This window comes from Erinaceus europaeus, chromosome 15 (genome assembly GCF_950295315.1).
Source record: "Erinaceus europaeus chromosome 15, mEriEur2.1, whole genome shotgun sequence".
NCBI classification, from domain to species: domain Eukaryota; kingdom Metazoa; phylum Chordata; class Mammalia; order Eulipotyphla; family Erinaceidae; genus Erinaceus; species Erinaceus europaeus.
In genome coordinates, this window is record NC_080176.1 from 20,118,631 (window position 1) to 20,135,955 (window position 17,325).

Here is a 17,325-nt window from a genome sequence, read left to right on the forward strand (position 1 = left end):
CGAACCGGGATCCTTATGCCGGTCCTTGTGCTTTGCGCCACCTGCGCTTAACCCGCTGCGCTACAGCCCGACTCCCCACACTTCCTTTTTGATGACCACTGTGGTTTTTCCAAAGTCCAAGACACAGTTTATCTTTCTTTTCTTTTCTTTTCTTTTCTTTTCCTTTTTTGCTTCCAGGGTTATCGCTGGGCTCAGTGCCTGCACTATGAATCCACTGCTCCTGGAGGCCATTTTTATTACCCTTGTTGTTGCACTTGTTGTAGTTGTTATTGTTGTCATAGCTGTTGTTGTTGAGGGATAGGACAGAGAGAAATCGAGAGAGGAGGGGAGGACAGAAAGGAGGAGAGAAAGATAGACACCTGCAGACCTGCTTCACCACCCATGAAGCAACCCCTCTGTAGGTGGGGAGCTGGGGCTCCAACCGGGATCCTCACGCCAGCCCTTGCGATTTGTGCCATGTGTGCTTAACCCGCTGCACTACCACCCAGCTCCCTATTTTTATTTTCCGTAAGTTCATTTACTTTAGTTATCTGTATTCCACAAACAAGTGAAACCACTCAGTAGTTGTGTCTTTCATCTCTTTGATTACTCAGTTAGTGTAGCAACCTACAGTTTGGTCCATTTTGTCCCAAATTTTACAATATTGTATTTTTAAAATAAACTTCTCTTTCTTTCTTTCTTTCTTTCTTTCTTTCTTTCTTTCTTTCTTTCTTTCTTTTTCTACCAGAGCACTGCTCAGCTCTGGCTTATGGTGGTGTGGGGGATTGAACCTGGGACTTTGAAGCCTCAGGCATGAGAGTCTGTTTGCATAACTATTATGCTGTCTACCCTCAAAATAAATTTCTCTTATTACTTTCATTTGACAAGACAGAGAGAAATTGAGAGAAGAGGAGATTTAGAAAGGAAGAGAGAGAGACCTGTAAGCACTGCTTCACCACTCAAGAAGCTTCCCCTCTGCAAGTGAGAGCCCGGGGGCTTGAACCCAGGTCCTTGCAAATGGATGATGTGTGCTGTCAACCCAGTACACCACCACCCAGCTTGAACCCAAGTTGTTGTTATTGCACAGTAATGTGTGCTCTCTGGTGTTCCACTACCTAGCCCGTGTGTGTGTGTGTGTGTGTGTGTGTGTCTGTGTGTGTGTGTTTGTGTGTGTGTGTGTGTTTAGCAGTAAGTTAGACTTTCCGAACAGCTAGAGTGAAAGGGAAAACCGTTCATCTCAGTGTCATCCTTATTCTGAAGTGACTGTTAACTATGGACTTCCTAAACAGTTAAAGGATTTGTTATTTTCCAGGCTCTCACGAGTACTTATTGGAAAAAGACTTGTCTGAAAAGTCCACATACCTTTGCGTTTTGTATGAAGACTTATACAGAAACTAGGCAATGATGTACTCTCTGGAGCACATGTTGCCGTGCATAAAGACCCAGGTTTAAGTGCCTGGTCCTCATCTGCAGGAGGAAAGCTTCACAAGTGGTTGGAGCAGGGCTGTAGGTATCTCTCTCTCTCTCTGTCTTCTTCTCAGTCTCCCCTTTCCATCTCAGTTTCTCTGTCTATATCCAATAAAATGAAATAAAAATTATTCATAGCTTGCAAGTAGAAAAATAAATTTTTTTTTGCTTTTCTTCATAACATAGGAATTAAAATAAACATTATGAGAAGTAGGGGGATGAGATTTAGAGAAAGGGATGAGGAAAGTACCAAGAAGGACTTTGGCTTGTACTAGAAAGAGCCCAGGATTGTGAATCTGGAGGGGGCAAAAAATAAGAGCTACTTTCAGAAGCCTCTGGCTCTCAGTCTTGCAGGAAAAGGCATTACTTTGGAAGTGATGCTTTTTTCTTAATATTTTCTTTATTTACTTATTTATTTTCCTTTTTGTTGTCCTTGTTGTTTTATCATTGTTGTGGTTATTATTGTTGTTGTTGTTATTGGTGTCGTTGCTGGATAGGACAGAGAGAAATGGAGAGAGGAGGGGAAGACAGAGAGGGGGAGAGAAAGATAGACACCTGCAGACCTGCTTCACTACTTGTGAAGTGACTCCCCCCTTCAGGTGGGGAGCCAGGGGGGCTCAAACCAGGATCCTTGCCCTTTGTACCATGTGCGCTTAAAAGTAATACTTTTATGTAGGTGTCCACATACTCCAACTCCCACCTGAGATGAGGTATCTTTCATACCTCATAGTGACTAGGTTTGAGGGACTGACAGCTGCTATCAGGCTAGAATAGAACAAAGGTTTGACAGTGTTAAGAACTGGTGATTTGGAGCAGGGGTAGATGGCCTAATGGTTATGCAAAGAGACTCATGCCTGAGGCTCGGAACTTCCACGTTCAATCCCCTGCACCATTATAAGCCAGAGCTGAGCAGTGTTCTGGTAGAAAACAAAACAAACCAACAAACAAAACAAAAGCACTGTTACTTAAGAACAGCAAAGAGGTGGGAGTCACCCAGTAGCGTAGCAGGTTAAGTGCACATGGCTAGAAACACAAGGACCGGCGTAAGGATCCTGGTTCAAGCCCAGTTCGAGCCCCCGGCTCCCCACCTGCAGGGGAGTCCATTCACAGGCGGTGAAGCAGGTCTGCAGGTGTCTGTCTTTCTCTCCCCCTCTCTTCCCCTCCTCTCTCCAATTCTCTGTCCTATCCAACAACGATGACATCAATAACAACAATAATAACTCAACAACAAGGGCAACAAAAGGGAAAATAAATAAATAAATATTTTAAAATTTTTTCAAAAAAGAACAACAAAGAGGTATAGCCATTCTTGATGGCAGGCTAAATCTGGATATTCAAGAAGAAAAGTGCTAAAAAAATTTAAAAGAGAGAGAGAACAATGAATACTGCATGATCTCACTTAAGGAACAGGGACAGAGACTAGGCAGTGGTACAGCTGGTTAAGTGCACACACTATAGTGCTTAAGGACCCAGGTTCAAGCCCCTGGTCCCTACCTGCAGGGGAAAAGCTTTACTAGTGGTGAAGCAGGGCTGCAAGTATCTCTCTGGCTCTCTCCCTCTCTACCTCCCCTTCCCCTCTCAATTTCTCTCTGTCTCTGTCCAATTTAAAAAAAGAAAGAAAAGGAACAGAGACAGAAAAGGAAACCATGAGGGTTGTAGTGTTATATGGAAAACTGGGAAGTGTGATGCATGTACAAACTATTGTATTTACTGTCGAATGGAAAACATTAATCCCCCAATAAAGAAATTTTTAAAAAAAGAAGAAAAGAAAAAGAAAACACAGGGTGAGACTTGAACTTCAGGGTAATGTACTGCACCAAAGCAGAGGATTCTGGGGGGTGGGGGTGGGGGGGGAGAGTAGAGAGGATGTTGGGGTCCCCATGCATGGTAGTGGACCTGAATTAGGGGTGAGAATGTTGCGCAGATTCCTGTGATAGGGAGGTGGGAAAATTTATCCCCCAGATAAAATTATTTGAAAAAGGGGGGAGTGAATTTTTCATTTTATGCTGGAAGGATTATTTTTTGAGAAATATCTGGAGTTTAAGTATAGAAGTGAATTTATCCTCATAGGGGCAAAATTAAGCCCTCAGCATATGTTGTTGGTATCAACTCACCTGAGTAATCTGTACCCTCTGCTCCCCCCCCCCCCCCCCGCCCCACTCACCAGTAGGATCATTTGGAGTCTTGAGTTTCCCATATGCCATAGTAAGTCCTTTTATCCTGGGGAAGTTCTGTATTACGTTTCTCAATGAAGGGCCAGGGAAGTAGCTTGTTGCGTAGGACTTGTGTCTTTGCCACAGGTGTGGCCCCTATTCAAACCCTGGAACCACTTGGGAGATTCGCCTGAGGAAACTCCTATGCTGTTGTGTCTCACCTTCCCTCGGTTTTGTTTTTTTTTCTCTCTCTCCCTCTGAATGAAAAAGTGGTCCTGGACAGTGAAATGACACATGTATAAGGCCCTGGCTCCACAGAAGTAAAAATAAATTATCAGTGTAATAGAAGAGTAAAAATCTTGTGGTTCAGTCATCTACCCCTTTGGACAGGAGTTCTCTAAGTTGTCCACAGGAAGAAAAAGTTCTAAGATCTGAGTCAACCCTCGCGTCTCGTATTGACAATCTGCTGCTTTTCTTTAGCCAAGTCATGCCTGCCCAGGGTGCTAGGCTTCCCCAGAAGGGAAGGATAGAGGAGAGGAAAACCCGTGCTGGATCACAGAGAGCCAGGTCCCAGGTAAGTGCGTGTTTACTCTCCTCTGACATGCTATTACGCTCTTTTAGACTGTAAAAACAACTTTCAGTTTTACAATCCAGAGCCCAGAAGACTCTTGTGACTCCTGACTTTTCCTGCTCACCATACATACCCCTTTCTACTTTTGCTTCCAGCATTTTTGCCAGATTGTGGATTCACAACTATCTAAGATACCATAAAGGAGACTAAAGGAACTATCGTTTCCTAACCATCCATTTAGACAGCTCACCAGAATCTAAACACTTGTGATTCCTCTTATCAACAGGGAATGCTGCCCGGTAACTCGCCTCTGAATTACCTCCATCACCGAATTTAAGTGGATTTTAGGAAAATATGTTATCAAGATAAGATAATAAAACCCCAATATGGTCATTAAATTACTGAATCCTAATGTAGGACAAAAACAAAACAAAACACTTAGATGAAATACCACCTATTATTCTTTTTTTAAAAATTTATTATTTATGGGATAGAGACAGAGAGAAATTGAGAGGGAAGAATAACAGAGAGGAAAGAGAAAGAGGCCTGCAGCCCTGCTTCACTGCTCATGACTGGCTACGGAAGAAGGGCAAACGCTAGAAGAAGAAGAACTGCTCATGAAACTTCTCCCCTACAGGTGGGAACCAGGGGCTTGAACGTGGGTCCTTCTGCATTGTAACATGTGCTCTCAACCAGGTGTGCCACCACCTGGCCCCGCTACTATTTACTCTTAAGAACTGACGAGTTATTTAATTTTTAACCCAGTATAGCTAGGACTTAGCAGACTGTTCTAATGTTTTGTTGTTGTTGTTGTTGTTTTGTCATAAATAATCACTTTATTTCTCCCAAAATAAACAAAAAACTGATATTTTTTTAAAGCGGCAAAGTTCGTCTACATTTAATGATGTAAGTGAATTTGATCAAAAGGAAATATGTTATCTTCTCGTATTTTTTAAAAATTTTATTTATAAAATGAAACTGTCAACAAGACCATAGGCTAAGAGGGGTACAATTCCATACAGTTCATACCACCAGGACTCCCTATCCCAGCCTGTCCCATGAAATCTTTCCTATTCTTTATCCCTCTGGGAGCATGGACCCAGAATCATTATAGGGTGCAGAAAGTGGGAGGTCTGGCTTCTGTAATTGCTTTCCCACTGAACATGGACATTGGCAGGTCAATCCATACTCCCAGCCTGTTTCTCCCTTCCCTAGTGGGACAGGGCTCTAGGGAAGTGGGACTCCAGGACACATGGTGAGGTCACCTGCCCAGGGGAGTCAGGTTGGCATCATGGTAGCATCTGGAACCTGATCACTGAAAAAAGAGTTAACATATAAAGCAGAAAAAAAAAAAAGATATAAAGCAGAACAAACTGTTGACTAACCATGAACCTAAAGGCAAGAATATTGCAGATGAAGATTTGAGGTCTCTATTTTGGAAAAAGCTAGTAGGTCTGTCTTAGGTATATTCCAAGGGGCCCATGACTTTACTAGTTTTTGCCTTCGCCTGACGTCTAATATGCAGGTGGATCCAAGTTATTGTCTGGGGAGATGGTGTCATAGTTGGAAAAAGGACTACAAAGCTGGATCAGGGAAGAGAGTAGCTCCCAATTATGGGAAAAGTGTATAAATATTGTTAACTCTAAACTCCATCGATTTGATCTGGGGCCCATATTCAGCACAGGAGCCTATGTAACCTCCGCATCACTGTAGGTCTGAGCTCGCATTCGTGGTCACGACTAGGAACATTCCAGGCTGCACTCATTTCAGGACCCATCTTCCTCGGGTGATAGGTAGAGTATGTTGTCCAACCTCCCTTTGGAGAAAGGAACAGTCCCTACCATCGTCGATCTACATTGAGAGCAAAGTCCTATAGGGGCCCACAAAGGGATCCATTATGTTGTTCCTGATGGAGATGACCAGTGACAGTAGCAAGAGGGATCTATTAGAGGTCTAGGTCCATCATGTCTGTGTGGGAATCCCAGGACTCCCTGACTAGGGCCCCAGGTGATGGGGTGGCCTGGTAGTGACTACAGAGTCATCAAAGTATACCAGTCTTTGCCCTCATTCAGCTTTTATAATCCTTACTTTGTCTGACAAGGTTGACCTATTAAACTGGTTTAATAAACAATAATGACTTACTTAAAATGAGAGGTATTTGGGGGTGGGGAGGGGTGTTAAGGAATGAAGGGAAGGGTTGTGTAAATGAATCATGTGCATATGTGTCTGAGCCTGAACTGTGTCTCTTAGAGCAGAAAGATAATTTCAGACATGTTGACAAAGTCAGAGATTTAAAGCTCACGTGTCTTTTTGTTTGCAGTTTCATTACTAGTGTGGCCAGTAGATCACTCACCTCGTAGAGACATGTCTTACTGTGCCTGAGGTTCTGGGTTCTAGCCCACACACCACTGGGAGCATGATCAGTGACATCATACCAAGGGAATCCAGGGATAGTGGAGAGGTGTTTTGGCGTCTCCTTTCTCTGTCTCTCTCAGTCTCTGTCTCTCTGTTCTCTCTCAAGAAACTGAAAACTTGGTTTCTGGGGTGGCTGCTCAGTGGCATGACAGATGTATGAATGAGGCCCTGGGTTTAGTCCCCGGTGGCCCATTAAAAATTTTTTTAAAAGAAGTTCCTGGGCCGGGTAGTGCAGCACCTAGCTGAGTGCACACATTACCATGCTCAGGAACCCGGGTTCAAGTCCCAGGTCTCCATCTGCAGGGGAGAAGCTTCACAAGCAGTGAAATAGTGCTGTAGGTGTCTCTGTCTCTCACTGCCTATATCCCTCTTCCCTCTCAACTTCTCTCAGTCTCTATCCAAAATAAACTATACTATTTAAAAAAAATTCTTCCCTATAATAAGGCTTTTTTCTTTTTTTTTCTTTTTTTTTTTTTTTTTTACTGATACCAACATGCATCCATTGTGAACTTTCTACTCTCATGCTATTTACCCTTGTTGCTTTTTTTTTTTTTTTTTTTTAACCCATTGCAGTTAGGGCATGGTAGAGGGGGTTGCGCACTGGGTTAAGCACACACTATTTGAAGCGCAACAACCCGCTCAGGATCCCAGTTTGAGCCCCCAGCTCTCCACCTGCAGGGGGGTCACTTCACAAGCCGTGAAGCAGGTCTGCAGGTGTCTTTCTCTCTGTCTTTCCCTCCTCTCTCAAAAATTAGAAAAAAATGGCCACAGGAGCTGTGGATTTGTAGTGCGGGCACTGAGCCCCAGTGATAACCCTGGAGGCAAAAAAAAAAAGGCAAAAAAAATATTTTTAAAGATCAACATATTATCCACCAACCAACCATCTTCAGCTATTTCAGCCTGTCTTGACTTCTTTCATTCCTGAAATCTTACAGCATGGATTTTTTTTCCATAGAGATTTTTTTTTTTTTTAATTACTTCGATGATGATGTTAAGTATTTCCTCTAGGACAAGTTGGAAGACTTGAAAGCAACTACTGACTGCCTGCCTTTTGATCTATATGAAATCTGGCCTCACTTCTCTGACAGATCTCACCACAATTCCTTCAGCAGGCTGCCCTTTGTTACTACAAATCCTTGGCCATCCCCTGCCTACCCGCTCCCTTCCCCCCCCCCAAAAAAAAAAAAAACTGATTTCTGGCAAAAGAAAAAAAAGTATGCTTGATGTTTCAGGAATCCCTGACATTTCAGGATGTGGCTGTGGATTTCACCAGGGAAGAGTGGGAGCAGCTGTACCCTGCTCAGAAGAGTCTCTACCGGGATGTGATGCTGGAGAACTATAGGAATCTGGTCGCGCTGGGTAAGGATAAGGCATCCCTGTGAAGCCAAGAGCCATTCTAGTAAATTCATTTCCTCAAGTAGTGAAAACCTCCAAACCTCCAAAGTAAGTGGATTTCTATCACTTCAAAGAATCCCCATCTGTTTTTAGAAACAGAAACCTGGGAGTTGGGTGGTAGCACAGTGGGTTAAGCGCACTTGGCGCAAAGCGCAAGGACTGGCATAAAGATCCCGGTTCGAGCCCCCAGCTCCCCACCTGCAGGGGAGTCACTTTACAGGCAGTGAAGCAGGTCTGCAGGTGTCTATCTTTCTCTCTCTCTGTCTTCCTCTCCTCTCTCCATTTCTGTCTGTCCTATCCAACAACAACGACATCAACAAAAATGACATCAATAACAACAATAATAACTACAACAAGGGCACCAAAAGGGAATAAATAAATATTTAAAAAACAAAGAAGAAACAGAGACCTTTGTTTCCTGTTCTTTCACAGGTAAAAGGTCTTTGTTGAATTGGAGATGGGCAGCTTGGCTTGACTGCCTCTGGCACCTTTCCTTTCCAAACCCAAATATTAGGAAAGATTAGGACTCTGAGGGCCTTAAAGCCCAGGACTTTGGTGACCAGGAAAGAGTGAGGAGTGTTTTAAGAGAACACCCAAAGGGGATGTCAGATGTGGCTTAGAAAAGAAGAAGACAGCCCTGAGAAACTCTCACCTGGAGGGAAGGACCAATAGAAGAGTCAGGTCGTTTAAACAGACCAGTGAGAAGTTCACTCCAGGGGGCGGGAGTAGATAGCACAATGTTTATACAAACGGACTCTCATGCCTGAGGCTCCAAAGTCCCAGGTTCAGTCACCACTTCTTCTTCTAGCGTTTGCCCTTCTTCCGTAGCCAGTCAACAGCGTCAGGTTGAGCCTGATGTAAAGTTTCGAGACCTCCTTTGAATCTGGAGAGGTGGTAGTCGTTGACTATGTGGGTCATAGTCTGTCTGGAGCCGCAGGGGCAGTTCGGGTCGTCTCTGGCTCCCCAGCGATGGAACATAGCGGCGCACCGGCCATGGCCTGTTCGATAGCGATTGAGGAGGGCCCAATCATAACGGGCTAGATCAAAGCCGGGTTGACGCTTGCAGGGGTCTGTGATGAGGTGTTTCTTCTTGACCTCAGCTGACTGCCAACTCTGTTTCCAAGAGACTGGAACAGAGAAGTTCAGTGTAGGCGTAGGGGACCAGATTGGGTGACGAGACGTCAAGCGTTGGACAGGGTGGGTGAAGATATCCGCGTATATTGGCAGGTCCGGTCGAGCGTAGACGTGGGAAATGAACTTAGATGATGCCGCATCCCGACGAATATCTGGCGGGGCGATGTTGCTAAGAACTGGCAGCCATGGAACCGGGGTGGAACGGATGGTTCCAGAAATTATCCTCATGGAGGAATATAATTTGGAATCGACCAAGTGGACATGGGGGCTACGGAACCATACTGGGGCACAGTATTCTGCAGTGGAATAGCATAATGCCAGAGATGATGATCGTAGTGTGGAAGCGCTCGCGCCCCATGAGGAGCTGGCCAGACTTGCAATGATGTTATTCCTCGCGCCCACTTTTGCTGCAGTTTTTATGAGATGTTTGTGAAATGACAGGGTGCGATCGAGAGTAACGCCAAGATAGACTGGCTGGGCTTCATGCCGGATTCTCGTATCGCCACCATAAACCAGAACTGAGCAGTGCTCAGGTAAAAAAATAAAAACAAATAAATAAAATTTCACTCCAGGTAGACAGGTCAGAATAAAAGGGGCCCAGCTTCCCCAACAATTGTTCCTGATGTTTGAATGGCTCATATGTCTGCAGGCATGTTTTCATTTTCCTGAATAAAGTTTAAAGTGCCAGAGACCATGGCCTCCCCAGGTGTGTGTGGAACACCCTGTAGTGAACCAGACACTGTGGGGAAGACTCCTGGGTCTCCTTGCCTCACTACACAGAGGCTCTTAAAGACCTACCAGGTTGGGAATGAGTTCTGAGAGCTGTGTATTTCCTCTGTAAAACCCTTCAACATATTTTTTTTTTCTCACAAATAGGGCAACAGCTGTACAAGCCAGAGGTGATCACTCAGTTGGAACAAGAGGAGCAGTGGACATTGAAAAGAAACAGCCCCGTGGACAGTCATCCAGGTGAGAGGCAAGACTGGGGGCTGAGTTAAGGGAAAGAATCAAACATTACCCTGTAGATTTAGGGGATACAGAGCCCATTTTAAATTTCTTGTTTAAAATCTCTTTGCTTTTATTATCTTTATTTATTGGATAGAGACCGTCAGAAATTGAGAGAGAAGGGGGAGATAGACAGGGAAAGTGAGGGAGAGACACCTGCAGCCCTGCTTCACCACTTGCAGATCTTCCCCCTGCAGTTGGGGACCAGGCAGTCAAATCTGGGTCCTTGCACATTGTTAACTTGTGTAATATTGGCCCTTTCTAGAAAGTGGAACTCATTTAATTTTATTCATTCCTTGATTTCCTTTTTCTCTGACATGCCACAGATTTGTGGATACTGATTTTTTTTTTTTTTTAAACCAGAGCACTGCTCAACTCTGGCTTATGCTGGTGCAGGGAAGATTGAACCTGGGACTTAGGAGCCTCAGGCATGAAATTCTGTTTGCATAACCATTATGCTCTCTGCCCCTGAAGATACTGATTTTATATACTGAATTTAGTGATTGTTGCTAGTAGTTTTTTCTTTTTTTTTTTTTTTGACCAAAAAACTTAACTACTAATAGTCTGCTAGTAAATGGAGTCTATATCAATAAAAACAGCCAATTATTTGGCGTATAGCACCAAAGTAAGATTATGGGGTGGGGGATGGTTCAGGTCCTGGAACATGATGGCAGAAGAGGACCTAGAGGGGGTTGAATTGTTATGTGGAAAACTGGGAAATATTACACTTGTATAAACTGTTGTATTTTACTGTTAACTGTAAACCATTACTCTCCCCAATAATGAAAAAAAATCCTATTAGCATGTATTTTATTATATGCTATATTATTACTATTACTATAATACAAATTATATAAAAGAAGTTATTAAGAAAATGATAAGAGAAAATACATTTATAATACTGTACTACATTTGTATGTAGTAATGATTATGTTTGATAAGATGAATTATCAGTACCTACATCAATGTTATTTTATTCTATTTATTTACTTACCAGAGCACTGCTCAGTTCTGGCCTATGATACTGTGGGGGATTGAACCTGGAACTTTAGAGCTTCAGGCTTGAGAGTCTCTATGCATAACCATTATGCTATCTACCCCTGCCCCATTGTTTTCTCTTTACTTTTTTCTCTGACACCAGAGTACTGCTCAGCTCCACTTATGGTGGTACAAAGGGTTGAACCTGGGATCTCAGAGACTCAGGGTTGAAAGTCTTTTGCATAACCATTATGCTGTCTCCCCAGCCCCATATTTCATTTTTTTTAAATATTTATTTATTCCCTTTTGTTGTCCTTGTTGTTTTATTGTTATAGTTATTATTGTTGTTGTTGATGTCATCATTGTTGGATAAGACAGAGAAAAATGGAGAGAGGAGGGGAAGACAAAGAGGGGGAGAGAAAGATAGACACTTGCAGACCTGCTTCACCCCCTGTGAAGCGACTCCCCTGCAGGTGGGGAGCCAGGGGCTCGAACAGGGATCCTTAAGCAGGTCCTTGTGCTTTGCGCCCCGTGCTCTTAACCCACTCCTCCATATTTCATTTTTGACTTGCTTTCTATAGTTCTAATTAGTCTTTATGCTACTCTTACATTTGCGGGGGGGGGGGGGGCAGGTGGTAGTGCAGCAGGTTAAACACACCTGGCGCAAAGTGCAAGGAACAGTATAGAAATCGTGGTTCAAGCCTCCGGTGCACCACCTGCAGAAGGGTCACTTTACAAGCAGTGAAGCAGGTCAGCAGGTGTCTTTCTCTCCTCCTCTCTGTCTTCCCCTCGACTCTCAATTTCTCTTTGTCCTATCTATCAACAACAGCAGTAACAACAACAATGATAAACAACAAGGACAGCAAAAAGGGAAAAAATAGCTTCCAGGAGCAGTGGATTCATAATGCAGGCACAGAGACCCAGCAATAACACTGGAGGAAAAAAGGAAAAAAAAACCCTTGGGTCTTCTTTTTCATCAATATTACCTTGTATGATGCAAAACATTGTAGATGTGATACATATTACTAATACCACACATCAAAAAATAATTTGAAGTTTCTACTTATTTACAGGTATAGTAGTTCATAATATTGTTAATATTTGCTCAATGTCAAAGCACATTCTTGACATAGGTGAGCCTCAGGGTTTAATCCTCAGTACTGCATGTGACTGATCATTGCCCTGGTATCTCTCATAAAATAAATAAAAATAGGGAATTGGGCGGTAGCACAGCAAGTTAAGCACATGTGGCGTGAAGCATAAGGACCAGCATAAGGATCCCAGTTTAAGCCCCCAGCTCCCCACCTGCAAGGGAGTTGCTTCACAGGCAGTGAAGCAGGTGTGCAAGTGTCTTTCTCCCCCCTCTCTGTCTCCCCCTCCTCTCTCCATTTCTCTCTACCCTATCCAACAACAACAACATCAGTAACAACAACAATAATAACTACAACAATAAAACAAGGGCAACAAAAGAGAATAAATAAATATTATTTTTGAAAATAGATATGTACATGGCTGTGAACTATTCAAAAACATGTTTTTCAAAGATCAACTGTGTTAGTTTTACCTTTTTTTAAAGAGATTAAAAATAGGAAGAAACCCCATTTAAGTACATAAATAGCTAGCACTGCAACAGAATGACCTGTTGCTGAGATTCATAAGGTCATGAACTAAAACCTATCTCTTTGGCAGACTGGGAGTATGGACCGACCAGTCAACGCCCATGTTCAGCGAGGAAGCAATTACAGAAGCCAGACCTTCTACCTTCTGCAACCCTCAATGACCCTGGGTCCATGCTCCCAGAGGGATAGAGAATGGGAAAGCTATCGGGGGAGGGGGTGGGATATGGAGATTGGGCGGTGGGAATTGTGTGGAGTTGTACCCCTCCTAAAATAAAAAATAAAATAAAATAAAAAAAAAAAAAATAAAAAAAAAAAAAAAAATAAAACCTATCTCTTTAGTTGTAGTCGTTCTTCTAATATCTTCCACATCAGGATGCAGACCTAAGACTATACAACCTAAATAATGGTTGTATAGTCTCTTTTTTATGGTTCATACATGTTTTAAAATTCTCTCTGGGGTGGGGGTAGATAGCATAGTGGTTATAGCAAAGAGACTCTCATGCCTGAGACTCCAAAGTCCCAGGTTCAATCCCCCACACCACAATAAGCCAGAGCTGTGCAGTACTCTGATATTTGCCTCTGTGTCTTTCTCTGTCTGCATCTCTCTCAAAAATAAAGTAAATAAAATACAAAAAAAAAGAAAGAAAAAGAAAAACCCTAGTGGCAATAAAAAAATATTTTAAAAAAATAAATAAAGTTCTCTCTGTACTTGCTGCATTTTGCTGTATTTTTGTAGTTTTTCACCTTGCCATATGGTCTTATTTCTAACTTTCAATCACATAAATGCCTTGTCTGCATTTCTGTCAGTCAGCTCATTTCACTTAATAAGTCATCATATGATTTTTTAATGTAAAATATACCAGAAAGAACTTGTATGTTCTTACTTTCTTTCAGATGGGAAGAACAGACATGAAATCAGAAATTCATCTTCAAACCAGAATATTTCTGATGAAAATCAACGTTGTGACACAATTGTAAGGAAACCAACAAGAGATAGTTTCTGGTATTCCATTTTAGGAGGATTCTGGGACTTTGATTACCAGTTTGAATTTAACCAAGAGACCCAGCAGAGAAATTTAGGACAAATATCTTCTGCCCACAAAAATATTACACAAGAGAGAAGTCTTGAATGTAATAGAATTTGGAAAAGCTATAGTCTGAACTCAAATCTTATCATGCATCAGAAAACCCCTTCAATTAAAATACCCCTTAATTCTGACACAAAAGGAAATAGCATCAAACATGGTTCAGAATTCATTAATTGTCAGGGGAACTATGTAAAAGAGAATCCCCATGAATATGATGAGTGTGGAAAAATATTTAATCAACATATTTTTCTTAGTAATAATATTCATACTGAAGGTAAACCTAGTGGAAGTAGGAAGATTTTCAGTCACAAGTCATCCCATAATCAACCTCAAATAGCCCTAACAGGAGAGAAACCTTATAAATGTGATGAATGTGGGAAAAGATTCAGTCAGAGAATACATCTTATTCAACATCAGAGGATTCACACAGGAGAAAAACCTTTTATATGCAATGAATGTGGGAAAGCCTTCCGTCAACATTCTTCTTTTACTCAACATCTGAGAATTCATACTGGAGAGAAGCCTTATAAATGCAATCAATGTGGTAAAGCCTTTAGCCGTATCACTTCACTTACTGAACATCATAGACTTCATACTGGAGAGAAACCTTATGAATGTGGTTACTGTGGGAAGGCCTTTAGTCAAAGAACTCATCTTAATCAGCATGAGAGAACTCACACAGGAGAGAAACCATATAAATGTAATGAATGTGAGAAAGCCTTTAGCCAAAGTGCACATCTTAATCAACACAGGAAAATCCATACTCGGGAGAAATTATGTGAATATAACAAATGTGAGAAAACTTTAAGCCACAGTTCTATTCTTATCCAGAAACATATCACTCATGTGGGGGAAACCATATGAATATATAATTGTAGGACATTTTTGGTCAGACCTTTTCATCCCTTTCAATATTATGTTATTTCTAGCAGCGACTATGCATTTGTGTCATAGAAACCAAGTAACATTTTACTTTAGATTTGTAACATATTCTATTCCCAGGAAAACATTTATAGTTCCAAGAGAACTATAGAAAAAGTAATTTATTTCATGAACAAGAATGTAGTAAGAGTCATGTTTTGAACCTTCCATAATAACGTTTTTTAAATGACCAGACTATAGGTGAATATGTGAATATTCACCTGCAAGATTTACTATGTAAAGTTTTTTAGATTTCTGTGTATTGTGGTGCTATAGAAGATAGTGGTTAATATAATCAGTCATATAAATTTGAAATAAGCAAAAAAAGAACAATATTTCAAAGAATTTCATCCTTTTGTGTACTTCCTTTAATTTTTTACTATAGCATTTACTTAATATTTCTCTTTAAAGGGACTCAGAATTTTCTAGGAAACATTATTTATAGAAATTATGAGTTTTATATTATATTTATACTTATTCAACTTCCCATATTTATGTGTATGTGTATGAATATTTCTGCAACTAAAAAGAATCCATTGGTGTACTGCCTAAAAATTTATGTGTATTTGGAAAATGTGATATGTCAATAATCTGTCATTATTATTTTAGCAAACCTTGCATTATTTTTGTATTATGAATCCTAGGATCATTTTGATGACCTATATATTTAAGCATTTTCAATAAGAAGTTTTTTAAATGTTCAAATTATGGCAGCTTGGTAAGTGGAAGTTCCATTAAACTAGATTCTTAAAACTCTTAATGTTGTATTTGTTATCTTAATAGTAATCTCATCGGGGTTGGGGAGACAGCATAATGGTTATGCAAAAATACTTTCATGCCTGAGGCTCTGAGGTCCCAGGTTCAATCCCCAGCCCAACCATAAACCAGAGGTGAACAGTGCTCTGGTCATTCTCTCTGTATCTCTCTCTCTCTCTCATTAAAATGAAATAAATATCTTTTTTAAAAAAGTAATCTCATCAAGGGTCTGGGCAGTGACACAACTGGATGAATGTACACATTACCATACACAATGACCCAGCTTCAGGCCCCCAGTCATCACCTTCAGGGGTAAAGCTTCTTGAGTAGTGAATTATTGCTGCAGATGTCTCTCTGTCTTTATATAGAGAGAGATACTATCTGCCTATCTCCTCTTTCCCTCTCAATTTCTCACTGTCTCTATCCAGTAAAGATAATTAATTTTAATTTTAAAAAAAGTAATCTCATAAGTAAAATGTTCCTAACCTATTCTAAATTTCCTCTGCTATAAGTCAACAAATTAGCTTCTTCCTCACATTCTGCAAAGAAGAGTTCAACTTTTTTCTTAGAGCAGAGTAGTAGTAAAGGTCAAATATGGGTTCCCAGTTCAAGATGACATTATAGGAAGAGCCAAAATTCACCTCACCACAGAGTTAGAATGAATCTTCAACTAAATATGAGTCACTTTACAGAAAAGAAGACCTGAAAGATAGAACATCTATAATAAAAGGTAAAATGACAGCACTGAAACAGGGAGGAGTGACAGAGGTATTCTCTTTCCATATGAGGCAGTGTGTGGTCAAGAGGGATCCCAAAAAGTGTGGGACTTTTTCTTAGATATTGAAGAAAGGATTATGCCCAGCATACAGTTCCCTAACTACTCAATTCACTTTATTAGAGATAAACCGGTGGCCCAGGAGGTGGCACAATAGATAAAGCATTGGACTCTCAAGTATAAGGTTCCAAGGTCAATCCCTGACAGTACATGTACCAGAATGGTATCTAGTGTGTTCTCTCTGTATCTCTGTGTGTATGTGTGTGTGTGTGTGTCCCAGTCTTTCTCATTAATAAATAAAATCTTAAAAAACAAAAAATGCTCATGTGATGATTCTGACAGCCTGTGAGAAGTGAGAACTGAAAGGACCAGAAGTGAGAACTGAAAGGACCAGAAGTGAGAACTGAAAGGACCAGAGAACTGAAAGGACCAGAGAACCCATCCTTAAAAGACCTGAACATAGATTCACTCCCTTCTGGCACTTATCACAGTTAACACTGCTCTAAAATGTGCCTGAATTTTGGATGAAAGAGCTCCACTTTCTAAAATCTGCCAAGATACTAGGTAAAAAAATTCTTATAGCATCTGTGACTTCCCATTCCCTCTTGATTTCTCTGTGCCTCTAACGAGTAAATAAAATATTTTTAAATGCTTAATGAAATCAAGAGAAGAATTCGTAGATTCAAAGAAGTTAAAGATCAAAACAAGTTTTAAGAATACAATAATATGGGGAGTCGGACGGTAGCGCAGCAGGTTAAGCGCACGTGGCGCAAAGCGCGAGGACTGGCTGAAGGTCCCGGTTCGAGCCCCCAGCTCCCCACCTGCAGGGAAGTCCCTTCACAGGCGGTGAAGCAGGTCTGCGGGTGTCTGTCTTTCTCTCCCCATCTCTGTCTTCCCCTCCTCTCTCCATTTCTCTCTGTCCTACCTAACAACGAAAACAATAATAATTACAACAATAAAAGCAACAAGGACAACAAAAGGGAAAGTAAATAAATAAAAATTAAATTAAACAATAATATGGCTGAGAACTATTATACAGAGGTTCAGAAACATACAGAATGAAGCTCAG

General features: G+C 41.3%; 1 protein-coding gene across 2 annotated transcripts; it reads left to right on the forward strand.

Annotated features, from left to right (window-relative positions):
• The first annotated feature begins 702 nt into the window (after nt 1–702).
• Nucleotides 703–15,481, forward strand: ZNF713 (zinc finger protein 713). 2 transcript variants are annotated; one of them, XM_060173126.1, is made up of 5 exons: nt 703–960; nt 4,080–4,173; nt 7,818–7,944; nt 9,991–10,083; nt 13,611–15,481. In XM_060173126.1, the coding sequence occupies exons 1-5, from the start codon at nt 818–820 to the stop codon at nt 14,666–14,668; spliced, it is 1,515 nt and encodes a 504-aa protein (XP_060029109.1). In that variant the 5' UTR covers nt 703–817; the 3' UTR covers nt 14,669–15,481. The 2 variants fall into 2 exon arrangements, with proteins under 2 accessions (XP_060029109.1, XP_060029110.1); XM_060173127.1 differs by lacking the exon at nt 703–960 and having other exon boundaries at nt 1,995–4,173.
• The last annotated feature ends 1,844 nt before the right edge of the window (nt 15,482–17,325 follow it).

Coding starts and splice junctions, on each gene's coding strand:
- ZNF713 (XM_060173126.1), top strand. CDS start 818: ATGCTGTCTACCCTCAAAATAAATTTCTCTTATTACTTTCATTTGACA. Junction 4,174..7,817: donor CACAGAGAGCCAGGTCCCAG/GTAAGTGCGTGT, acceptor TTGATGTTTCAG/GAATCCCTGACATTTCAGGA. Junction 10,084..13,610: donor CCCCGTGGACAGTCATCCAG/GTGAGAGGCAAG, acceptor ACTTTCTTTCAG/ATGGGAAGAACAGACATGAA.